The 26,686-nt window shown below is 40.7% G+C and overlaps 1 protein-coding gene across 1 annotated transcript; it reads right to left on the bottom strand.

Annotated features, from left to right (window-relative positions):
* Nucleotides 1–7,101: 7,101 nt before the first annotated feature.
* Nucleotides 7,102–24,518, bottom strand: rflna (refilin A). The gene is made up of 4 exons (XM_061730425.1): nt 24,157–24,518; nt 23,674–24,017; nt 13,560–13,669; nt 7,102–9,340 (listed from the first exon to the last, which is right to left on the bottom strand). Exons 2-4 carry the CDS (start codon nt 23,896–23,898, stop codon nt 9,007–9,009), a joined length of 669 nt encoding a protein of 222 aa, XP_061586409.1. The 5' UTR covers nt 23,899–24,017; nt 24,157–24,518; the 3' UTR covers nt 7,102–9,006.
* Between the last annotated feature and the right edge of the window lie 2,168 nt (nt 24,519–26,686).

Genomic DNA, 26,686 nt, shown 5'->3' with positions numbered 1-26,686 from the left:
CTGAGACAGTCCTGTACATGTATATGTACACGTTCAGCAGTAATGTGATTAGCACTTGCATCCTAGAGATACAGAGGATGTAGTATAGAAACATACTGTATATGGTAAATGGTACCGGTAAATGGCTTACACTTATATAGCGCTTTCCAGCTGTACTCCTACAGCCCCAAAGCGCTTTACACTGCAAACATTCACCCACACACGCATATACATATATATACACATATACACGCACATAAACACATATACACACACACATATATACACGTGGGTTCTGTGCAAAAAAAAATGTATTCCAATATCTGGCCAAATTTATTCAAAATGGAAACTATTGTGGGGACTGATTTAGCAGGGTCAGAGATGTATATTAATAAATCGTCCACGAATAATGAGACTCTATGTTCCTCGCCTCCTCTATTATATGTAATATATTATATATATGTATCCCTTCATATCCCTTTGCTGACGCAGAGAAATCACAAGAGGTTCTATTGCCAGCGCAAAAAGCAGTGGCGATAACGGGCATCCCTGTCTTGTGGAACGTTTTAAACTAAAGTATTTAGATCTAATTTTATTTTTTTGGACTGCGGCTATAGCAGATTTATAAAGGAGTTTGACCCATGAAATATCATTTGAGCCATAACCGAACTTCGACAGGGCCGAGAAGAGATAGTTCCACTTGACCCTGTCAAAGGCCTTCTCTGTCTTCTCCGCAGGACGGGCCAGAGTTGGATGTGTATATAATATTGAATAGTCTACGTATGTTGTGAGTCATCTGTCTATTTTTAATAAAACCTGTTTGGTCTTCATGAACTATCGTTGGGAGTGTATTTTCTAGTGTAATTGCCAGTATTTTAGCCAGAAATTTGGTGTCGACATTCAATAAACTGACAGGTCTGTAAGATGCCGCTTCTAATGGGTCCCTACCCTTTTTGTGTATTAGTGATATTGTTGCCTGATAGAATGTTTTGGGAAGAAAGCCTCTTTCAAATGATTCATTGAAAACTTTCAGAAGGAGGGGTGCGACCTCATGAACTAATGCCCTATAGAATTCGGGTGTGTAGCCATCCGGGCAGGTAAACTCCTCTAAAGTTATAGGCTCCTCCAGTAAATATCTACCCTTCTCACAAATACAGGGAACCTTCAAGTCATCAAGAAACTCCTGTATAGTCACACAGTCTGATGTTGTTTCTGTTGTATATAGATTAATGTAAAATTGCTCAAATACTTGATTTATTTCCAATTGGTGCTTTGTCAAATTCCTAGAGCGGGTGTGAATTTTGGTTGTGTGTCTAGATGCCTCAGATACTTTTATCTGGAGTGCTAGTTGTCTTCCTATCTTATCCCCGTGTTCATAGTAGTAATGTTTGGAACGTTGTATTAATTTAGTAGTTTCAGATGTGGAGAGAAGATTGAATTCAGTTTGCAGACTTGTCCTCTTCGTAAGCAGGTCAGGAGTAGGAGACTCTGCATATTATCTATCCACTTCAATAAGCTGTCCTTCTATATCTTTTCTTTGTTTTTTTCTTTGTTTTGGCCAACTGAACAGAGTAGGAGATAATTTGACCCCGAACATATGCTTTTAGGGCTTCCCATAATATGCCATTCGATATGTCTGGGGTGTCGTTTGTCTGCATATAAAAAGCTATTTGGGATCTAATAAAGTCCACATGGGCTTCATTGGTTAATAACCCTTTATCCATACGCCATATTTTAGGAGAATATTTACAGGAAAAATTTAAATGTAGCTTTAGTGCGGCATGGTCGGATAAAACAATGGCCTCATAATCTATATATTTCACTGCCGTAAGTAGTTTTGAGTCTAAAAAGAAATAGTCAATCCTCGAAAAGGAGTTATGCGGCTGGGAAAAAAGGAATATTTTAGTTGGTTCTGGTTAGCATGCCTCCACACATCTATTGCATGAACTGACTTCAAGTAGTTTTGTAGCCGGTTAGCAGATTTAGATAGACTTCTTTTTATTCGATGATCTGTCAAGAACCGGATCCATCACAAAATGAAAATTGCCAGCTAGAATTAGGTTGTGTGTGTGAATATTGGGTAAGGAGGCCAGTACTGAACCGATAAACCTTTCATCATCAAAGTTAGGTGCATAAATATTAGCTAGAATGATGGGAGTGTTATATATCTCACCAGTTACTATTATATATCTGCCATTTGAATCAGAGATTATGTCAGACTTAATAAAGGGAATATTTTTTTTAATATGATCGCAGTGCCATGTGACTTAGAATTAAATCTAGAATGGAATACATGTCCCACCCAATTCTTATGGAGTTGCTTATGTGCGTTGTTTTTGAGATGCATTTCTTGTAAGAAGGCTATATCTGCTCCCAAACTCTGCAGATGTGTTAGTACATGTACACTGGGCTTAATCCGTTAGTATATAACACGCGTGACAATAAAGGAACGAGAAGCCGTTTTTTGTCTCACCAACTTAAGTTCTGGTGTCGGTTCTTAAAATACAAACAAGAAAAGGAGAGTTTAATGATGCAATAACGCTGCCCATAAACATTCATTTATTCATAGGGGGGGCTTAGTGGCCCATGGTGAGCATCGTGTCGAATGAAAACAAAATCCTCTTTAAGTAGATTGGGGGGAACCCTGGAGACAGGGATGCCGTGCTGCGACGTGGGAATGGGGTTGAATGCCTTGTTGGCCCCAGCAGGGAAGACCGCTGTCCAGTCGCAGACCAGGGTGTCGTGGCATCCGGAACGAATTCCCCAGGAACCCGTAAGACCTAGCCGTAAACCAACTCAGCCGACGAAGATTGCAGGTCCTCCTTAGGAGCAGTGCTTAGGCCTAGCATGATCCAGGGGAGTTTATCCATCCAGTTACCATCTGTCAAACTGGCACGCAGGGCGGCTTTCATCGAGCGCTGAAACTAGCCTGGGGATGATATGCAGTGGTGCGGTGCAGCTTGATCCCAAACCGCGGGCGACCCCGTTCCAGATCGCCGAGGTGAACTGCATACCACAGTCAGAGGAGAGGTCAGAAGGGGCAGCGAAACGTGCAATCCATGTGCCTATGAACGCTCGGGCCACGTTGGTGGACGATGTCGAGGCAAGAAGAACGGCTTCCGGCCAGCGGATCGGCCTATCCACCACGGTGAGGAGGTAGGTGAAGCCATGTCACTGGGGGAATGGCCGACCAGGTCGATACCAGAGGTGGAAAAAGTACAAAAATATTGTACTTAAGTAAAAGTACAAATTTTCTGCTTGAAAATTACTTAAGTAAAAGTAAAAAGTACCCGTTAAGAACATTACTTAAGTAAAAGCAATTGGTCTGTTTCTTTGAAGACACCTCCTCGGCAAACATGCATTTACCTGTTTTTGATCAGGTTGATACTGTCAGTGAAAGATGGAGGAGAAACATACTTGGGAACCATTTCTGAGCACAGAAGACAAACCTTCATGTTGGGAGTTTTGGTGAACCGGAGGGAGAGAGGCTTCTTGAACCCAAACTGCATCCTTGAAGCTCAGATTCATGTTCCTTGATTTTGTCCTGGTTTAGTTCTGCAGTTTTTTATTGTACGACTTGATCAAAATATTCCAGCTTACAGGTTTGAGGCTAGAAATAAGTTGCAAACCCTGCATAAGACCTTTCGATACATTTAAACAGCTTGACTTTATTAACAGGAAACAAACCACAGGTTTGTCTCCTCACCATCAGGTGGCAGCTCCGCCTCGTGCAACGCTGGAGGGAGACGGCGCTGCTGAGGAGAGCGAGGGACACGGGCAGTACTCGAGTTGTAAAAGAAAATCAGGGGGGATGGTGGATTTTATCATATGGGGACAGATAATTTGTGCTGATTACAAATAATATAATATATTACAAATAATAGCACTGACCAAAACACCTGCAGAAATACTGCAGGAATGACATAGCAGCAGTTAAATGCAGCCTTCTGTAAGCTTTAAATATCCACTGGGCTTACATCAAATACATCAAAACACAACAATAAAAAACAGTTTTCTGAATTTATCAATATGACTCTGTCCTTCACAGGATAAGTAACATGGATCACTGCAAAAAATCAAAATCTTAACAAGAATGTTCGTCTTATTTCTAGTTAAAATGAAAAATCATTTTAGTAAAAGAATTTTCATTACACTTAAAACAAGACTCGTCACTGGAAAAAACAACAATTTTCACCTGTTTCAAGTAGATTTTCACTTGAAATAAGTAGAAAAATCTGATTTTTTTTTGCTTGTAATAAGAAGATAAATCTTGTCCCACTGGCAGATTTTCCTACTTATTTCAAGTGAAATTTTACTTGAAACAGGTGTTATTTTTCTGGTGATGACTCTAAATGTTGAAATAGCAGTAAAACCACATTCATTGATGAAATGACATAAGGGATGGAAAGGGGGGATGGCAGTTCTACAGGGGGGGATGATTTTGACAGTTTTTATTTCAGGGGGGGATGCCACCTCCCCTCAACTCCAGTACTGGACACGGGTCCAAAGATTCTGGCCCGCCGATGGCAGCAGGAGCTGCTGTTATTCTAGTTGCAGCGTGATATTTAACGCTTGTGCACACAGGACCGTGGGGACTTGATTTTACAGTCTGCGTTCTTGTGTACTTGGAGGGAGAAACATCACCGGTGGACTCTGAAATCCCCTCAAGTTATTTTGTCCCTCTAAGTGTACGAGACTAAAGGTTACAGCAGACTGATGAGTCACTGTTTTTGAAGAACAGAGGTGTCAAGTAACGAAGTACAAATACTTTCGTTACCTTACGCAATTATCTGTACTTTTTACTCCTTACATTTTTAAAAACAGCCTCGTTACTCTATTTCATTTCGGCCTTTAAAAAAAAACTATCCAGTTAAATTGCTCCATCCGGATAGAGTGAATTTGGTTGTGGTTGTTTCAGATGTTCTTGTCCAGTTTTGTTCTTACATCCGTTCCCTCAGATTCCTGCAACTAAACTTGGATGTTCATTCCAATAAAGGTTAGGATAAATGATGACATGCCCCTGAAGTTTGACTTTTTGCACCATTACAATACTTATAGGCAACTAGTCATCATATCTGCTGCTCTCTGAAACACATGTTAATGCTCAATAGTACACATATATGGTTCTTTAATATATTTGGAAATTACTAAGATGCATTCATTTTCAATGGCTTTTTTCCCCTTACATTACTTTTACTTTTATACTTTAAGTAGTTTTGAAACCAGTACTTTTATACTTTTACTTGAGTAAAAAACTTGAGTTGATACTTCAACTTCTACAGGAGTATTTTTAAACTCTAGTATCTATACTTCTACCTGAGTAATGAATGTGAATACTTTTGACACTTCTGAAGAAGAATGAATCCTCACTAAATAGCATCAGCGTTAGGAATCGTCTTTCTTTTTATTCATTTCGGATATACATCTTTTTTTTAAATAATTTCTCTAATTGGAACAGGAACAATGATTGATGTACAAAAATATAAAGAAAATGATGAAGTGCCTTGATGCCACATATACAATAGGAAAATATCTTACAGTAACAAAATCAAATGTTAGAAAACACAAGTATCAGACGCACAAAAAAAAACCCTCCAAGGCCTTAAACTCCGGCTGACTTCCTCTCATCACCCTCGGACATTTCACAGACCACCAACGCCACCTGCATTCTTCCAGCACTCACTTTCATGTTAAAAACCTTCTCCAGACACATTTCTTTAATTTCTCTGTAAATTTCTCTCTTTTTTTCAGGGGGGGGGCAGCAGATCCACCACCTTGTTTTTATTCCTGCTTAAGTCGGTAAAGTTCCAGGAGTTTTCAAAGTTGGATACTTTTCATCAGAATTATTGGAAATAAACTGGACATTCTTTAAATTTTAACAGCCTTTAACAGGGACCTTAATTGGTGTGTGTGTGTGATGGGTTTGGTGGGGTGGGCGGATCTTAACAACAGCATAATCCTGGCTGAAACCACCAGATCTACATCATTCCCAGAATCCTCCACAAGACGGCGAGACCAGTGACCGTATACAGTCACGGTGAAGGTTTTTACAGGGTTCCCAAACAAGTAAAACTGGTTCATACAGAAACCTTCCAGTAAATGAGCTGCAAGCTGACCACCATTTCAACAAACACCGTAGCCGTGACGACGCTGCTCCTTATCGAGCAGGAACACCGGTTATAATCTTATTTAGCATGCTGATTATTCATCAGCCCCTCAGCTGTGGGTGATGTAGCGGTTTGTCTGATCTTATTACTCGTGTACAAGAACCTGTCGGCTGAGCTTCTTCTCAGTGTTCATGATTTAGTTTTGTTGTTCAGTGGAAGGTCAGCGTGTCCCACGTGGTATGACTAGAAACAAAGCCCGACGGTGTACTTAGACGATCATAAAACCGCCCCCTGTGTTAATGGGTTCATGAGAAAACGCATCGTTAAACATTTTATAGAATCTGGTCCAGGTCGAAAAGGCAAAAAAAAACCTCCAAAATATGTAAATATTGCTTTTTTTTTGCTTATGACCACACAAAATATTTGTGTTCTTCCATATATACACAGTAAATTACCACAGGTCTTTTTTTTCATTAATTCCTGTAGATTCCATTTAATTCCAATGGAAAGTTTCCAAAGTGGAAAATGTTTAAAATTCCTGGTGTCGACTTCCCACAGAAAGTTTCTGTGAATTGAACAAAAACTCTGTGCAATCCTCCTCATTCTTACTGCCCCCTACCCCCCCCAACTTGGAGGTACTTCAAACTAAAAAACATACAAATAAAATCAAGAACACATACTTGCAATGAAATAAACTGATACCCAAGACATTATGAGGTAAAGTCAGAAATGTCAATATTTGCCATATTCAGCACAATATGTGTGTGTGTGTATAATATATATATATATATATATATATATATATATATATATATATATATATATATATATATATATATATACTGTATATGTATATATATATATATATATATATATATATATATATATACTGTATATGTATATATATATATATATACTGTATATATACTGTATATATATACATATATACGTACATATATGTATATACACATACATACATACATACATACATACATACATACATATGTATACATTAGGGCTGTGCGATTAATCGATTTTAAATCTACATTGGATTTATTAATCAAGACCATGTTAAAAAAAGGAAAATCGGAAAATCGATTTTCCATTACAGACAGAGCTCGTCTAGTCATCTTTGTTTGGTCAAGAAAATTGTAAATGTTGTCACTTTACTAAACTCAAGGAGGATTTACAGTATCTTTCAATTGCACTTCATTCCCAATAGGGACATTTTTTTGCTATTTTTCTTTAAAAAATAAAGATAAAATATTTGAAACAATTTATTCCATTGTCTTTTGTAGTTTTACCAAAAAAAATCGAAATCGAAAATCGGGTTTTCAGAGAAAAAAATCTGGATTTTATTTTTGTCCAAAAATCGCCCAGCCCTAGTTTACATACATATATATATATATGTATACATATATACACATACATACATATATATACATACATATGTATTTATACATACATATATATATATAAAACAGACACAAAGTACAAAAAAATAATTAAAGTCTTACATCTTAAGCTTGGAAATCAAATTCAGGGAAACGTCATAGTTTGAGTATTTACACGTGGAGGACTGTAGAGATTGATGTTCTGATTGAAAACGGCTGCAGTTCCATGTGATGTGTGTGTGATTAAGCCTGAATAGTTTTTTTACTTGTGAGTTAAAAGGTGACAACCTGTCAGCTCACGGTCCAATCTCTGACTTCCTGGTGTTTACATCTGAGCTCCATCAGAGGCGTTTCCACCGGCTAAGACTTCCCGCCAGTGTTTACGGTGCATCGTTATCACGAGCTGAGAACTCGCCGGGAGGCACTTGGCGCTCAAACCTGCTGATGGATTTATGAACGGCTGCTTTCTTCCCATTCAGGGACGTTTTGCCACATTTTGAGACGGAGCAGAAGCACGCTGACACCGACTGTACGCAGCCATAAATCACCAGAAAAGCTGCATCAGGAAATAGTTATGACTGTTGAATCCTGCAGAAGAAGACGAGGTGCAGAGTCCAGGATACATCATCAAGGCGGGTTGAAGATTAATATTTGCACTGATGGAAAACTGTTAAATGGTTCAATGATTGCCACCTTTTTGAAAGGCCTTGTTCTGCACAGTCCTGATGAATAACAGCTCCAAATGTAATAAATAAAAGCTAACATTTTTATCTAAACCCAAGCAGTATTGCTTTGGTGAGACCAAGTAAGAGCCTACCATCAAGAGTATTCACATCACGCTACAAGCTGCTGATATCTGACGGTTCAGAGTGTTCAGAAGCTTTTTCAGCCAGTTTTATCATCCCGCTGAGCTCCGTCTCCAGTCCCGTCTCTCGTTAAAACAAAATGCGCCGCAGTTACATGGAGTCCTGGAAGCTTCGTGTCTCGTGCGTGCCGAGACAAGAGGGAAATAAACAGTTCAGGCTATCTTTGGTCCAATTTTTCACGGGTAGCACAGACATTCCCCACTGCAACGCCACGTCTTCTGGGAGGACCGGGACGTATAGAAAACAAGTGCAACCAAGCCGTTTTTATAAAGCTTTGCATCGGAGTGACTGCGTTTGCTCAGGTTCACCTGAAATCCCAGATGCTCCTCGTCTCCACTTGACCTGCACGTACACGGACACTTATGATCGGATGAGGGTAAAGTCAGAGGCGCTCCCAGTTTGTCATCTCCTGAGTTAAATAAGACGATAAATCACCGCCGCGCGGTTCTCAGACACTTTCAGAGACGGCAGCAGCATGAACTCTAAACACACTCGGATGAAATATCTGTGACGAGTTCCCAGAGTTTGGAGGTCGGGTGGCGAGCGGCTCCGGGTATTTCCCTTCCAGAGCGGCTTCTCCAAGTTCCAACAACAACAAAATGATTTAAAAAAGAAAAGAAAGCAAACAAAACAAGCAGATGATGAGCACGTAACTCGGCTCTACAGGTCCTCCGTGTAGATGATGCAGGGACTCGTGTCCTCGCTGGACTCCAGCTGAACCGTGGACACGAACCAGCGGCGGGAGCCGGCGGCGTTGTAGTTGAGCGTGGTGCGGTAAGTGTTCTTGGCGTGTTTGGGGTAGATGATGGTGGTGCTCTGGTACTTGACCGGCCTCTGCCGCGGCTCCAGGTACACCTGGCTCTTGTAGCTCCTCCAGGTGCAGTTCCGCACCGCCACCACCGTCTCGCTGAAGGAGGTGGGCGTGGGCACCGGGGCGCACACCACCCGGTCTCGGTAGTGCTTGTCGGAGTCGTACTTCACCTCCGAGTTGCACCTGGAGAAGAAAACACAGACACGCTTTTAGGACTCCGTCTGGATCTCATGTACATTTATCAGACGACAGCAGGACCAGTGCTCTCCTGAGACTGACTTTGCCACACTTCAGTGGAGTTTAACCGCGTTTAAACGTGGTGGTGGTCCAACAGCCAACACAGACTGCGTTTCCATGCAGACAATAACTATTTTAAAACCCGAATATTGGCAATAACTCGAATTTGCACGGCCTTGTAAACACCAATAACCTCTTTGAATAACCCGATTTGCTCATATTCGGGTTTTTAAAAACCCGAATATTACCCCTGAGTTATTCCTTGTAAAACCCGAATATTGGGTCATGTAAACGCCAAACGGAATATCCCCATCAAACGGAACATGGATTTGTTTTCTGTGCATGCTTTGTTCGCAAGGAATCCTGGTCTTTTGAGTCCAGGAAGTTCTTATAAACACGGAGAAACCAAGACCAGGAGGAGACTAATCACTTCATAAATGTAATGAAGGATATGAACATTTCTGCATTTGTAGACGGTAGAAAGTACCGGGATAGCCGGATTTAAAAGAAAGTGAGCGAAAAGTTGCGCGAAGCAGCATTTGTTTTGAATTTGGATACAGGAAGAAGAAGCGGAAATGACGGGAATTGCATCATGACGTTCTCCGTGCGTCGCTGGTTTGATCCAGATATCCCGAATGATTAATTACCAAGTAAACGGAATATTCAGAATGTTTCTGTAACCGGAATATTAGCAATAACCCGAATTTTGACTGCATGTAAACGTAGTCACAGATGCAGCGGATTCATACTTTAACTGGAAGCGGGAAAAGCGCACAAAGTTGATGTCAGTTTCCAGTTACTAGCCGTAACTGGAGGCGGCGGCTAGTAACTACACTGTTGAGATTCACCCCTCAGAGTCAGAACATCCATCATAAAATGTATTTCTGTTGGACATATTTTCTCACGACATGACCCTGAATAAGGTTAAATGTCAACGAAATCTTTTGGGTGATATAAGTGTCTTCCTATACGCAGAGGTGTCAAGTAACAAAGTACAAATACTTCGTTACCTTACTTAAGTAGAAATTTTGGTTATCTATACTTCACTGGAGTAATTATTTTTCAGACAACTTTTTACTTTTACTCCTTACATTTTCACACAATTATCTGTACTTTTTACTCCTTACATTTTAAAAACAGCCTTGTTACTCTATTTCATTTCGGCCTTTAAAAAAAAACTATCCAGTTAAATTGCTCCATCCGGATAGAGTGAATTTGGTTGTGGTTGTTTCAGATGTTCTTGTCCAGTTTTGTTCTTACATCCGTTCCCTCAGATTCCTGCAACTAAACTTGGATGTACATTCCAATAAAGGTTAGGATAAATGATAACATGCCTCTGAAGTTTGACTTTTTGCACCATTACAATACTTATAGGCAACTAGTCATCATATCTCCTGCTCTCTGAAACACATGTTAATGCTCAATAGTACACATATATGCTTCTTTAATATATTTGCATTATACTAAGATGCATTCATTTTCAATGGCTTTTGTACTTAATGGCTTTTTTCCCCTTACATTACTTTTACTTTTATACTTTAAGTAGTTTTGAAACCAGTACTTTTATACTTTTACTTGAGTAAAAAACTTGAGTTGATACTTCAACTTCTACAGGAGTATTTTTAAACTCTAGTATCTATACTTCTACCTGAGTAATGAATGTGAATACTTTTGACACCTCTGCCTATACGACTTCTAGAGTATTTGCATCTGATAAAACTCCTCAAGGCTGCAATTATTTCCGAAATATGTAAGCTTCCTAGACACTTGTACGTTTACTTGCACTAACAGAAATTCAAATTGTTGCCTTAATCCGACCGATATCGAATATTTAAAAGCCATGTATACACTTTAGCCGGGCTGTAGTCGAACCAAACTGAAGCTCTTAAGATTGAGCTATTAGTGACAGATAATGTGGTCCGAATTCGAGTTATTCTGGCATGTATACCCACGTTGAGCCGAGCTAGCGAGCCCGGACTCCCCCCCTTCCGACACAGCGAAAGACAGAATATAAACACAGTAGGAGAAGAAGAAGACGATCAACAAAGAAGGAACTGGAAGAACGCCAATACGAAAGTGTGTGTGGCGCCACCTAGCATCGCGGGGTCGAACGCACCTCACGCAATAATCGATTGTCTTCTCACGCATGTTTACTTGGATTTCTCTGAACCTCCAGTTTAATCCTGAGCTAGATCCTGTTTTAGATATTCCCATAACTGCGCTGAGTGAAATAAAGAGTGACCTCCTGAAGACTAGAGGAGTCTTGCGTTTGATTCATTTACGGGTCTACACGTGTCATGATTGGTTGAATTCCTGTAAGAACCTGCACCTGCAGAACATGACCGTACCGGGACGTTTTGCTCTAACACGGGAGAGAGCCAGCAATCATGCAGAATTCTTAAAAAACAGACGTCTATAGAGGGAATGCTCATGATGTCACAGATGCAACTTCACAGCGGGTTACGCCCACTGAGTGGCAGAAACACTGAGTGGTAGAAAAACTGAGTGTCAGTTTGAGCAACTAGAAAACATCTAAAATGGGAAAGAGCTGTTGTGGGATCGACTGTATTCAGATTTAGCAAGAAATCAGAGTTATTGTTTTACAGACTGGCGAAAAATAAGCTTAAGAGAGACAAATGGATCGCTGCAATTCTCAGAAACAACTGGATTCCAGACACCGAAACGTGGATTTGCTGTTCCCATTTTGTATCAGGTAATGTTGGATTTTTGGGTAGCTAAAGTTAAACGGTCAAATCATAAAGTTCGGTGTCTTCATCACTTTAATTTCTACAACAAATCCTGCCTTGAAGTTGGACCAAGCATCAAGACTTTTGTATGCCTTCAAGCTTTGCTTTGTGTGTTTCCCCGGCGTAGAAATTAAGTACATCTAAATATCAGGAAACTCAATTCGTGGCCAAATATTAATGTCCATGGACCACTGGTTCTTGGGGTAACTGTACGGGTCACTGTTAAGTCCAACTGCCTTTAATTTAAGCCGATAATCGGCTGTTATCCCGTCTTCTCCACTAGTTGCAGCCGTTTTTGCCACTCAGTGCGAGTAAGGGGGCTGGTCCAGTGGGAATGTGACGTCAATTAGGGATGGGCGGTATAGACTAAAAAATGTATCACGATAATTTCTGGCATTTATCCCGACAACGATAAAAATGACGATAAAAAAAATACCAATTCAACTCCACCTTTTAACTATAAATCTATCACCACATTCAGTCTTTGGAGCCCCCAAAACACTGCTCTAAAGTAATACTAAATACTACTAAACTACACCAATTAAATTCAATTAATAAAAAACAATTAAATTAGTTACCTGTACTGCAAAACTGTAATGACTCAAGCTCCTCGTTCTCAGATCCGCCATGTTTGTTACACAAACACTTCATCAACAGGAATTTATCTTTCTTTCTTTCTTTCTTTCTTTCTTTCTTTCTTTCTTTCTTTCTTTCTTTCTTTCTTTCTTTCTTTCTTTCTTTCTTTCTTTCTTTCTTTCTTTCTTTCTTTCTTTCTTTCTTTCTTTCTTTCTTTCTTTCTTCCTTCCTTCCTTCCTTCACGTACGTTGTGCGTGGATTTAACACAGAACCATAAATCAGCTTCACACAAAAACGTCATCAAAGGAAATTTATCGTTTTTTACCGCGAGATGACAAATTCTTATCGTGGGAATTTTTTTGACGGTATATCGTGAACGGTAAAATATCGCCCATTCCTAATGGATGACTATAAACGCAATTCTTTCTTTCTTTCTTTCTTTCTTTCTTTCTTTCTTTCTTTCTTTCTTTCTTTCTTTCTTTCTTTCTTTCTTTCTTTCTTTCTTTCTTTCTTTCTTTCTTTCTTTCTTTCTTTCTTTCTTTCTTTCTTTCTTTCTTTCTTTCTTTCGATTTAAGGCAGAACCATAAATCAGCTTTACACAAAAACGTCATCAACGGGAATTTATCGTTTTTACCACGAGATGACAAATTCTTACCGTGGGGAATTTTTTTGACGGTATATCGTGAACGGTAAAATATCACCCATTCCTAACGTCAATGCATACCCTCTATAAACGTGTACTTCTACGGTAAACACACAACGCCAGCTTCAACTCCGGACCTCAACGAAGGTACGAACTGTGCATTTGTCTCCTGGTGTTTTGTACAACGGGGATGTCTCACTTGATCTCCTGCTGGGGTTTGGGGTTGACCTCGATGCTCTCTCCGAAGAACACTGGATGCATGCGAGCCTTGGGGTCCGTTCCCGCGGCGTTCAGCAGCAGGTAAGGGAGCTGCATGGAGGAAACAGGAGAGTCTGAGTATCACAGCGACACAGCGACGTGCAAGGAACTCTGCTTTCATGCGCCCTACAAGGACCAGCAGTGAGGAGAAGAAAAAAAGAGGCAGCATTGTTTGAAGGGTTTCAACTCAAATGAAAAACCCTGCATCCACCCCCTCCAGGAGACCTCCCCTCGTCGCAGGCCTGGCTCTCACCGTGACGGCAGTTAGACGAGAGTCCCGGCACTCGGGGTCACACTTCTGTTTTAATTCAAATAATTGCCCTGTGTGGGCCCTGCCAAGTGGGCTGTTGATGGAACATTTCTTTCTCTCAGGTTTATACGGCACTTCAGGCTGAGTGGAGACCTGTGAGTCAGACGCCGGCTGTGTGTGTTCGTGTTGGGAAAACAGTCTTACACTTGTTAAAGAAAAGGGGGAAAAAAAGAAAAGCAAGTCTGTGGAGACGGGGGTTCGGCCAGCTGACCGAAGATGTTCATTTGGTGACAGTGAATTGACGACGCCGGGCCCTGCAAGTGCAGAACAACAGCCTCAGCGGGTGAGGATACCTGACTCTTCAAATCATTTACTGTGCTGCTACTGCAAATCTGAAGATTAATAGATAACAGTGAGGTTAATATTGAAACTAACTAACTGTTGAAACAGGGTCTGCTGGTGCACTGACCCTTGATGACAAGAGGACACTCAGCGCTAGGCCTGTGTTGAAAAAATTGATTTTTCTCACATTAATTCCTAAAAATGGATTCGTATGTCTAAAGATCGATTTTTTTTTTTCATTATTACATTACAACTTTTGGTATTTTTTTGTTTATGCCCAAAAAAGGAATGTTTTGTTGGACACAAGAATAACTGGTAACATGTTTTTGTGTTTAAATATGTTTAAAGGTATGAAAACATTAAAGTTTTCAGTTATAATTGCATAAATTGTCTATATTGCATTACTATATATACTGTCTTGGGGTTACATTTGCATAAAATGCTAAAAACCAAATTCTCAAAAATTTAAAACTGAAATAGACGGAAAATGGAAAGAAATGTAAACGGAATGTGGGAAAAAATAAAACTGATTTCATCCGGCCTCTGTTTGCTGCCCTGGATCTGTTTGGTAATTCTGACCCACGATGTTTCTGAAAGCAGTTCTATCAGCATTCTGGGAGCTGATTGGTCCTTACAGCATCATTAGCTGCCAATACTTGCTGTTGAATCTCAATATAATACTAGTATCAATATGTTGCAGAACTACAGTCATATAATTCATGCAACAGCTCAAAAAACAGTTTTAATAACACTAACCCAAATCAATATCGGACTCGAATCGAGTCGGATCGAATCAAATCTTGATAATCGATTCTGAATCTTAAGAATCGGAATCGATTCTTGACATTTGAATCTTTCCCCAGCCCTACTCAGCCCCCTGAAACCTGCAGGTGTTTCCAAACACTGGCCTGCACGGATCAGGCCGAGCCTCGGCCATAACTCGGCCGCCTCTCACATTACACAGTGGAGCTGTCACATGCTGCCGTCTGACTGCACATGCCGCTGCAGGAGACGAGCAAGAGCAGGCCAAGGGCGCAGCAGATCGCAGCGTGAGGCTCGTCTTACCTCCAGACCACCATCATCACCACAAACACACTATCTGAAACTGCACAGCTGCTGCTTCTCACTTCATTTGGGGTTGAATGAAGTGAATCTGCAGGCCGTTGGGACGTGTCTGCTGAAGTCCAGCCCGCCAACGTCTCCACAGAGAGTTTGATTGGCTGCTGACTGGCGGGTTAGTTCTGACCGGTGATCCGGGGCTGATACTGACCCGATTCACGGATTAAAAACAGGAGAATCATAGAAAGATATACATGTATCTACAATTCTTGCACTTTAAATTCAAACGCTGCAAAGGAAAAGCTTGAAGTTGCTGCTGTTGCAACTGGACGTGTCCGGCTCGGATAAAACATTAATAAAACACCGTTTACAACTTCTCTGATGGTTTGGTTTATTTATTTTTTTGTGTTCTACAGCACTTTTATTTCACATTTTCAGTTGGTCAACCATGCAGCTTTGCCTGCTTCCTTCATCTCAGAGACATTTCTTTGGACTATATTAAAAATTAAAGTTTTTTTTCTTTACAAAAATGATCCAATAACCCCCAGTAATCCCCAATAATAATCATAATCATCAAAATAATAATCATAATAATAAGCTATTTCCTATTTTGCAATATTTTTCATATTTTTACTGTTTATAGTGTATCATACTGATATTATTACTTTTTGTTATTACTATTTCTATTGATGCCTCTTGTTTTTGCACTATCCACTTTGCTGCTGTAAACTGCAAATTTCCCCTCTGTGGGACTATTAAAGGATTATCTTATCTTATCTCTTATCTTATTTTCATACAGTATCTTGTGTTTTGGCAAATATATATATATATATATATATATATATATATATATATATATATATATATATATATATATATATATATATATATATATATATATATATATATATATACATACATATATAAATAAATAAAATAAAAACATTGTGAGGGCTCAGATAAACAAGTCAAAGACAGAATAGATTTCAACCACCTATGAAAGGACCATTTTAGAACTTGAGCAGCTTTTATGTGACACCGCCCACTGATTCATGGAGATAAAAGCAGGAAGGACCAGACGTGGGAAGACGTAGCTGCAGCTTCGGAGAGGAAGGTGATGTCTGATTCTTTCTAAGTAATCTGATAGCCACCAATGAAACCTTCTGATTATGTTTTTCAATGAGCTGATTTACTTTACGTGATGCAATCTCAACACATTTGGGTAAGTTTAATCTCACTAATCAGACTGGGAAGCGCTTCACGAGTCTGGGATGAGGACGGAGTGCAAACGCCACGCAGCTGCAGCCGCTGAGGCCCAGGGATGAAATGCTAAAAATAAAGCTAGGAGAGAGCACACAGCCTGCAGCCTCGGCTATCGCTCACCGTCCATGGTGGGATCAAGCTTAGAGAGAAAACCATCATCGACCAACACTGGAACCGGTCAGTCGGCCCTTTAAAGGAAACCGAGATCAGCCAAGAAAGTATTTGCACTGGACGCATCTCGAGAATGAGATTCAGAGCGAACTTTCCCAGCAAGCACACCAAAAGTAAACCCAGCTTTGTGCCCAGATGAGTCGGCCTTGCAGCTGAGTCACCCACACATTACACAGAGCACAATGCAGAAAGACTGAGAAAAACGCCAACACAAACACAGATTCAGGCTGCCGGCTGTTTGTCGTGGCAGAAACTCAAGACTTTACATCCTATGTTTGCATGGAGGTTGATGGGAACGCATCTGTACCAACAGAACCTTATCGTGACGGCATGACCGCGCGCAGACACCTTCAAACATCAAACGAGTGCAGGTACGGCGCGGATCATCCTCCATCTGCATCAGATTGAACCATTTAAAAACAGTCAGGCTATCTGAGCCTTTGCGTGTTTAATTTAGAAGTGAGAGATCATCAAATACTTATGCAACACCCTGCTGTCGCCCTAACAAGACTCTGCACCTCAAAATAGAGCCTGAGGATTGTTCTACAGTGACATAGAAAAACAACACAAAATATAGTGTTGGGAGGACGGACAGCTGAACTCAAGTTACCCCTTTTGAGACTGAGCTTTCAGCAGAGACGCTTTTTTGATAATTGGACTCAATTTACTGATTTTTACTCCGTTTATCATCAACCCCCTCGTTCATGCGGTGTGTCTGCTTTGGAATCAGTGTTATAGCTTCATAGTAGGGACGGGCAGTATGGACTAAAACATGTATCACGATAATTTCTGGCATTTATCCTGATAACTATAAAAAAAATACCAATACAAAAAATGTCATCAATGGGAATTTTTCTTTCTTTCTTTCTTTCTTTCTTTCTTTCTTTCTTTCTTTCTTTCTTTCTTTCTTTCTTTCTTTCTTTCTTTCTTTCTTTCTTTCTTGCATTCAGGCTCATTTCTTTCTTTCTTTCTTTCTTTCTTTCTTTCTTTCTTTCAGGCTCATTTCTTTTTCTTTCTTTCTTTCTTTCTTTCTTTCAGGCTCATTTCTTTCTTTCTTTCTTTCAGGCTCATTTCTTTCTTTCTTTCTTTCTTTCTTTCAGGCTCATTTCTTTCTTTCTTTCTTTCTTTCTTTCAGGCTCATTTCTTTTTCTTTCTTTCTTTCTTTCAGGCTCATTTCTTTCTTTCTCTCTTTCTTTCTTTCTTTCTTTCTTTCTTTCAGGCTCATTTCTTTTTCTTTCTTTCTTTCTTTCTTTCTTTCTTTCTTTCTTGCATTCAGGCTCATTTCTTTCTTTCTTTCTTTCTTTCTTTCTTTCAGGCTCATTTCTTTCTTTCTTTCTTTCAGGCTCATTTCTTTCTTTCTTTCTTTCTTTCAGGCTCATTTCTTTCTTTCTTTCAGGTTCATTTCTTTCTTTCTTTCTTTCTTTCAGGCTCATTTCTTTTTCTTTCTTTCTTTCTTTCTTTCAGGCTCATTTCTTTCTTTCTTTCTTTCTTTCTTTCTTTCTTTCTTTCTTTCTTTCTTTCTTTCAGGCTCATTTCTTTCTTTCTTTCTTTCTTTCTTTCTGGCTCATTTCTTTCTTTCTTTCTTTCTTTCAGGCCCATTTCTTTCTTTCTTTCTTTCTTTCTTTCTTTCTTTCTTTCTTTCTTTCTCTCTTTCTTTCTTTCTTTCTTTCTATCTCTCTTTCTTTCTTTCTTTCTTTCTTTCAGGCTCATTTCCTTCCTTCCTTCCTTCCTTCCTTCCTTCCTTCCTTCCTTCCATAAATCAGCTTTACCCAAAAACATCAACGGAAATTTATCATTTTTACCGCGAGATGACAAATTCTTACCGTGGGCAATTTTTTTGACGGTATATCGTCAACGGTAAAATATCGCCCATTCCTGCTTCATAGTGATGCTGTAAACGCAGCGTGGCGTGAACCTGAGAGGGAACGCCGCACAACTCTCCCCTGATCCCGCTACGTCCCCTTTAAGAGACGAACAGAAAAACAGAGCAGTTCTGCTGGTCGGAGCCGGGTGTTGTGTTTGAGTACATGTCAGGTTTCAGCAGTCCAAACACAGCACCCAGAACACTGTGCTGCACGTCTGAGGCCTCGCTTACAACGGTTTAAAACCAGCACAACCTGCGCAGACATGTCCTGAAAACTGGGAGCGACCTGGAAACGGTTTCCCGTCAAGTCAAGTCGTCTTGTGTGACACACAGGTCACCGGAGGGTGCACCATCTAGAATCTACATGCATTCATCCTTTGAAAGACAAGAAAAGACTTACAAATGACCACAAATCATAACTAGAGTGAGAAATATTCCAGATCTCCTCCCTGACGGTGAACTGACCATCTGCAGACTCGCCCCTTCACAAACATATACTTTTGATTATTGCACATGAATGGATGTGTCACTAAAGCAGGGAACTCTTTATGATGCAGAGGATATAAAAAATAAGTATTACTGTTCCTCATTTTCATGATAGATGCACATTAGCATCACCGCCTGTGATTATTTGAGGAAAAACAAACAACACGACACCAGCGTCACAACTCCCAGATGATCCCAGTTGCTGATATTTACTCAAAACAAAGAGTGAATTCACTTTCATTCATTTCTAGTCGCTTTGATTCCCCCGGAGCCATATCAACTTCCAGGTTTTTGTTTTGATTTCCCCAGTTGAACAACACATACTGACAGGAGACAAGACGACGCAGCACCAACTATAGTGTGTGTAGAAGCATATAAGTCCCATTTGAGCTGTTTTACAGTCCAGACGTGCTCAGTATGTGTGTGTGTCCAAAATGCTGGACATGCCTGTACTTTCTCAGTCCCTTAAATATAAAAGTAGAAAAACTAGTCTCACTACTAGTCAAGATTGAGCGATGTCTGAAGGAAAAGCAACACAGCTTTACTTGAAACGGTCACGAGCAAAACAGGTCGGGGAAGAACAAGCTGGATTTACAACCAATTGATCCACTGAAACTGGTTTTAACTGAGAACCCGTTGCTGAGCATTTATGTTAAGGTTCCTGGGTTTTACAGTCTGGCTTTACGATATAACAAAGTTCACTCGTCATAATTTGATCAAAATTCTTCAGACGGACATTCAAGACCCTCAAGACTAGAGATGCCTGTGGTGCTTGTGCACACCCCTCCGCTCACGTACACGGTGCAGCAGCGAGGTTTAGAGCTGCCACCCTGGTGAAAACCCCCTGTATCCTGGAGCCAGAACCCTGGCGGTGTCTGGGTCCCAGTTAGGAATGGGCGATATTTTTGGACGATATACCGTCCAAAAAATTCCTCACGATAAGAATTTGTCATCTCGTGGTAAAAGCGATAAATTCCCTTTGATAAAGTTTTTGTGTAAAAATGATTTATGGTTCTGCGTTAAATCCACAACGTACGGGAAGGAAGGAAGGAAGGAAGGAAGGAAGGAAGGAAGGAAGGAAGGAAGGAAGGAAGGAAGGAAGGAAGGAAGGAAGGAAGGAAGGAAGGAAGGAAGGAAGGAAGGAAGGAAGGAAGGAAGGAAGGAAGGAAGGAAGGGAGAAAAGAGGAAGAAAAGAAGGAAGGAGAGAGCAGGAGGAAGGAAGGAAGGAAAGAAGGAAGGAAGGAAGGAAGGAAGGAAGGAAGGAAGGAAGGAAGGAAGGAAGGAAGGAAGGAAGGAAGGAAGGAAGGAAGGAAGGAAGGAAGGAAGGGAGAAAAGAGGAAGAAAAGAAGGAAGGAGAGAGCAGGAGGAAGGAAGGAAGGAAGGAATGAAGGAAGGAAGGAAGGAAGGAAGGAAGGAAGGAAGGAAGGAAGGAAGGAAGGAAGGAAGGAAGGAAGGAAGGAAGGAAGGAAGGAAGGAAGGAAGGGAGAAAAGAGGAAGAAAAGAAGGAAGGAGAGAGCAGGAGGAAGGAAGGAAGGAAGGAAGGAAGGAAGGAAGGAAGGAAGGAAGGAAGGAAGGAAGGAAGGAAGGAAGGAAGGAAGGAAGGAAGGAAGGAAGGAAGGAAGGGAAAAAAGAAGGAAGGAAGGAAGAAAAGGGGAGAAGGGAGAAAACAAGGAAAGGAGGAGGAAGAAGGAGAAAAGAGGAAGGGAAGAGGGAAGGAGAGAGCAGGAGGAAAGAAGGTAGGAAGGAAGGAAGGAAGGAAATGAGCCCTGAAAGAAGAAAGAAAGAAAGAAAGAAAGAAGAAAGAAAAGATAGAAGAAGAAAGAAAGAAAGAAAGAAAGAAAGAAAGAAAGAAAGAAAGAAAGAAAGAAAGAAGAAAGAAAGAGAAAGAAAGAAAGAAAGAAAGAAAAAAGGAATAAATTCCCGTTGATGACGATTTGTGTAACAAACATGGCGGATCTTTTATAGTTGAAAAGGTGGAGTTGAATTGGTATTTTTTAATCATTATCGGGATAAATGCCGAAATTATCGTGATACATTTTTTAGTCCATACCGCCCATCCCTAGTCCCAGTCTGGCGGTGTCTGGGTCTCAGGCCCCGTTTACACGGGGCAAAAACGGAGGCGTTTTCATGCGTTTTGGCCGTTCGTTTACACGAAAACGGAGGTCAAAGCCCCCAAAAACGATCATTTCTGAAAACTCCGGCCAAAGTGGAGATTTTCAAAAACTCAGTTTTCACGTTTGCGTCTAAACAGAGAAAACGGAGGAAAACGGAGATTTACGTCACATTATGCGACAGAGACGTCACCAGCAGCGTCATGAGTGCGACCTGTGTTTACAATTTGTTTGGCCACCGTCAATATTTTCTTTTATTTTACCTGTTTTAAATTCTCTCAGACTCTCGTTCCGTCTTGGAAGTAAAGCCTGAATTATGGTCCCGCGTTAAATCGACGCAGAGCCTACGGCGTAGGGTACGCGGCGATGCGCGCCGTACGGTGTGCGTCGCTGCGTACCCCTACGCCGTAGGCTCTGCGTTGGTGTAACGCGGAACCATAAATCAGCCTTAACTGGAAGTTACACATGTCATTTGTTGATGTTTTTTCCAGGATTCTGATTGGTTGGCATGATGCTCTCAGCGTTTTCATGCGAGTCCGTGTAAACAAGGATATTTTTGAAAACGGAGAGGGGAAAATATCAATTTTTGTAACTACCCGGCTACGTGTAAACGTTGGCCTCAGTCTGGCGGTGTCTGGGTCCCAGTCTGGCGGTGTTTGGGTCCCAGTCTGGTGGTGTCTGGGTCCCAGTCTGGCGGTGTTTGGGTCCCAGTCTGGTGGTGTCTGGGTCCCAGTCTGGTCCCAGTCTGGCGGTGTCTGGGTCCCAGTCTGGCCGTGTCTGGGTCCCAGTCTGGCGGTGTCTGGGTCTCAGTCTGGAGCCGTGACTGGAATCAAACCTCCACACTGACCTCTGTGACAGCTGAGCAGCCAGAGCACCAGCTGATGAACCACCCAGCAGAACCTCTGTAGTCCTAATGAGGGCCAGTGGCATCCTCAGAACTTTGAAACGGAGGAATTTCTAGTAAGAGAGCTTCCAGATGTGGAAGGGAGAGGGACTGATCTGCAATTTGTCTCGGGCAAACACTAAAATGCTTTCAGATTTGTCTCATGGCAGTGGATTTATTTTCCATTGACCTTTCTTTTAAAGAAATACCTGCTAAAAGCCTAATTGGTTGCAAAAAGTGTTGTCTAGTTGCAGTGGCGTCAATTCAGTGGAAGCTAAGGTAAGGCAAGGTTACGAGTCACAGAACTTAACTAGAGTATCAATCAACATGTCCAGCAAATACTCATCACAGAAGTCTATGTAGCTTATCTGTGTGGTCAAGAAAACTGGAACTTTTCCAAATGCAGTCTCGCTCACTGCAAAAACTCAAAATCTTACCAGGAATATTTGTCTTATTTCTAGTTAAAATGTCTCATTTTTAGTCAAAAAATTTCATTACACTTAAAACAAGAGTCATCACCAGAAAAATAACTTGTTATTTGACCATTTTCACCTTTCAAGTAAATTTTCACTTGAAATAAGTAGAAAAATCTGCCAGTGGGACAAGATTTATCTTCTCATTACAAAAGCAAAAAAATCTTGTTCCACTGGCAGATTTTTCCACTTATTTTAAGTGAAAATCTACTTGAAACAGGTGAAAATTGTTGTTTTTGAGTCTTGTCTTAAATGTAATGAGGTTTTTTTTTACTAAAAATTAGACATTTTAACTAGAAATAAGACAAAGGGTAATTCCATAAATGTATTAAAAAAAACCCAGTACTGGAATTGAGGGGGGATGAGGGGGGATGGCATCCCCCCCTGAAATAAAAACAGTCAAAATCATCCCCCCTGTAAAAATGCCATCCCTCCTTTCCATCCCTTATGTCATTTCATCAATGAATGTGGTTTTACTGCTATTTCAACATTTAGAGTCATCACCAGAATAATAACACCAGAAAAATAACTTATATGACAATTTTCACCTGTTTCAAGTAAATTTTTCACTTGAAATAAGTAGGAAAATCTGCCAGTGGGACAAGATTTATCTTCTTATTACAAGCAAAAACATCTTGTTCCACTGGCAGATTTTCCTACTTATTTCAAGTGAAAATCTACTTGAAACAGGTGAAAATTGTTGTTTTTTCCAGTGATGAGTCTTGTTTTAAGTGTAATGAGATTTTTTTTTACTAAAATGAGACATTTTAACTAGAAATAAGACAAATATTCTTGTTAAGATTTTGAGTTTTTGCAGTGATCCATTTTACTTATCCTGTGAAGGACAGAGTCATATTGATAAGTTCAGAAGACTGTTTTTTACTTTTGTGTTTTGATGTATTTGATGTAAGCCCAGTGGATATTTAAAGCTTACAGAAGGCTGTATTTAACTGCTGCTATGTCATTCTTTTCTGTCATTGTTTTGGTCAGTGCTATTATTTGTAATATATTATATTATTTGTAATCAGCACAAATTATCTGTCCCCATATGATAAAATCCACCATCCCCCCTGATTTTATTTTACAACTCGAGTACTGGCCATACCCAATTGCCGCCCCTGTGTAGTTGTATAAAGCGGCAGGTTTTTCTCACCAGTTTGCCCTCTCTGCTCTCCTTTCTGCACCATCCATGGTGGCTCTGGCTCTCCACGGGCGTCGTGCAGCTGCCGGAGCGCGGCTCCAGCAGAGCCGGGGAGAGGGAGCAGAAGGGCGGGCTGGGGCTGGGGGGCAGCCCGGAGTCCGGGCTGTCGAGCAGCCCCTCCCGGTTCTTTCCTTTCAGGCTATCATCCATCGCTTGTAAATGTAGGTGCCCCACCATCTCTGGGAATGGGGGGAAAAACTTCAGACAAAGTCGCAACGGACGAGTTTTGACGCGCTCCGACTCCAAGCTCCTGCGCAACAAACAATCCCGGGAGAAGTTTGTCCAGATTCTGACTTCTGTTCAGGTAGACAAGAGAGAGGAAGGAGGGGAAAAACAAACAAAAAAAAACAGGAAGAGGCTTTTAACTGTTGCCTATTCAATGTGGACAAAACTTCACATAAAGTCAGACTTCATTTCTCTTCAAATGTAAAGTACCTGCGCGTCGAGAACAATCCCCCCCTTAATCCATGTATTCCAACTCCGCGTAAAAAAAAAATATCCACGATTAAAACCTCATACACGTTCACGTGTTATTAGTTTTCTGGAAAGTGAAAACCAAACAGGAACGCAGGGGAACTTGTAGAGAACAGAATGTCGGTGCGTCTGGCACCGATCTGGAATCCTCCCGTCCCTTTCTGCGCCTGAACGCGCGCCGCGGCTGTGCGCTCTCCGGTGGAGAGCTCCCCCTTGATCAGTCTGCCACTTTGTTTTTTTTCATACCTGGATGTAGTCCAGCCCTCATGATCTGGATCACTTCCATGCTGAGCCGGCGGGGGCGAGCACATCCCACCTCCCCTGCTGCTGCTGGCCGTTTAAACAGCCCTGTGACGCGTCTGACACGATCACAACCTCCTGCCCCTGTTCACCCGAGTCACTAAACTACGGTATGATGATAAACTTTTATTCCAGACACAAGGGTCCATAAAATACATACAAAAACACACATTACATTACAAACATTACAGAGGTGTACAGTTCCAGACTGTTTTCATTAATAAAAAACATATAAGCATTGTCTCCAGTGTTTCCAAAAACATGATGTAAGCCTTGTATCGCTTAGTGTGATGTCTGTCAAGGCCCTGATTAATTCATTATGAGACTCCACGAGTCTACACATGAATTTATACATAAAATCATCGTATCATCATTACCTGCTAATCAAAGAGCTGTTGAAATACCCAATTAGAAATCTGATATTAATACATTCTCTGGTATTTTATTATTAGTCCAGTTATTATTCTTTAGTAAGCTGAACTATCAATTATCAACATCAGTGTAATCATGATCATATCTTCACTGCATCACTTATTGGCTGTATAATCATGGGGGGGGGGGGGGGGGGGGGGGCTTATGCATTAAAAGGGGACCTATTATGGCATCTAATACCTATTTTTATTTTTATTTAATTGGTGATTTGATTTTTTAAGGATGAAGGTAACATGTAGACTGCACCTTTATTTTTAATTTTTTTTTGTCTTTTCTCTTACTTCTTGCTTTTATTTCATTACTTTAAATAATCTTTTTGAGGGTAATAATAAGCTTTGCTTCAGCCTACACCTTTTTCGGTCTAGATGTTATTTGTATATTGGAAACTTTTTTGTAATGTTTTCTTTGAACAGTGTATTCGTTTTCTTGTTGTCATTTTTAATCTTTTTTTTTGTGTGTGTGATGTTATGCTGTTGATTTTTTTTTTTGCTAAATAAGTTAGAAATTCAGCCTCTGAGCCATGTCTTTATCATCCCAGTCTCTAACCTCATTATCTATGCAGGATTCTGAGTGATAATGAGGCTCTGTGCTGATTGGCTGCCTGAATGACGCGTAGAAAATGGCGGAAGCTCTGGCTGGCGGAGTTGTTGTTGTTGTTGCGGCCAGAGTTAGTTGTGGGCGTGGTTTCACGCATCGGAGGCCAACCGATGTAAATCACTCCCTTCGTTACGTAACGACGGGAGCAGAATCTGAACGGCTCGTAGAAGCCACATCAGATTGGATGGCTCATCCGGGCGGCTGTACAGACACTGCAGAATTTGGTTGTTTTCCTCCTTCTCTGAGTTGGCAAGCTGAGGGGAGACCACTTCATAAATGTTAAAGCAAGAAAAAACGTGTTTTTCATAATAGGTCCCCTTTAATTATATCATGGTTTGCCAATTAGATTGATTTAAAAAGCCAAATCTAACATAATTAACCCCCCCTGTCCTGACAAATAGAAGAACAACAAATATATAACTAACACTCATTAACATCAGCTTTTTCTTTGTATAAACAGCTTTTTGTGACATTTTACTTCGTTCTGTTATGAAAAAAGCATAAAGCTGCGGCAGCAGCGTAGGATAAAAACTCAGGAGACCACACGACCAAATAACTTGTAGAACCACATTCAGCAGGCGCAACTTCACATATGTGATGCTCTCAGGCTCCTACACCGTAGAGGAGGATTTTGATATCCGTCTTCAGTTCATGGCAGGTATTTAGTAATGTGCAGCTCTCTTACGGTCCCACCGCATCATTTCATTTAGGTTGAGGGATGGACCTTTGCAGCACCACGAGTCTTGTCTTTTTCTGCTTGTTTGGGATTGTCGTCCTTCTCCATGAATCGATTTCAACCGAGCTTTAGCCCGCAGACGGATGTCCTCACGTCTAGCTGGACAGTGATCCGGCCCTCAGAGGAGATCGTGGTCAGCTCAGTCGACTGCAAGGTGCCTCAAGGTCGAGAGACATGCTCTTATCTTGTTCTTATAATGTTTAAAGCACAACAACCTACTTCCTTACTGCATTCAGGAAATGTTTTCACCCAGAGAAAGTCGGTATGAACTCAGGGGAACTTGTATGTTTAAAAGAATAAAGGTAAGGACAAACTTTAGAAGTAGATGTGTTTCTGTTAGAGGAGTAAACTTGTGGAATAGTCTCTGATGAGCTAAAAATGTGTAGTTCTATCAGCAAATTCAAAAAAATGTTTAAACTTAGGGCA

The sequence above is a fragment of the Cololabis saira genome, chromosome 9, assembly GCF_033807715.1.
Source record: "Cololabis saira isolate AMF1-May2022 chromosome 9, fColSai1.1, whole genome shotgun sequence".
NCBI lineage: Eukaryota > Metazoa > Chordata > Actinopteri > Beloniformes > Belonidae > Cololabis > Cololabis saira.
This window is presented reverse-complemented; position numbering and strand designations above follow the sequence as displayed.

What these genes read in the sequence shown, in the direction of transcription:
- rflna (XM_061730425.1), bottom strand. Translation starts at nt 23,898, where the DNA reads ATGGTGGGGCACCTACATTTACAAGCGATGGATGATAGCCTGAAAGGA. An exon ending in AGAGCAGAGAGGGCAAACTG is followed by an intron (nt 13,670 to 23,673) that starts GTGAGAAAAACC and finishes TCCTCCATGCAG; the next exon opens with CTCCCTTACCTGCTGCTGAA. An exon ending in AAACCCCAGCAGGAGATCAA is followed by an intron (nt 9,341 to 13,559) that starts GTGAGACATCCC and finishes TTTCTTCTCCAG; the next exon opens with GTGCAACTCGGAGGTGAAGT.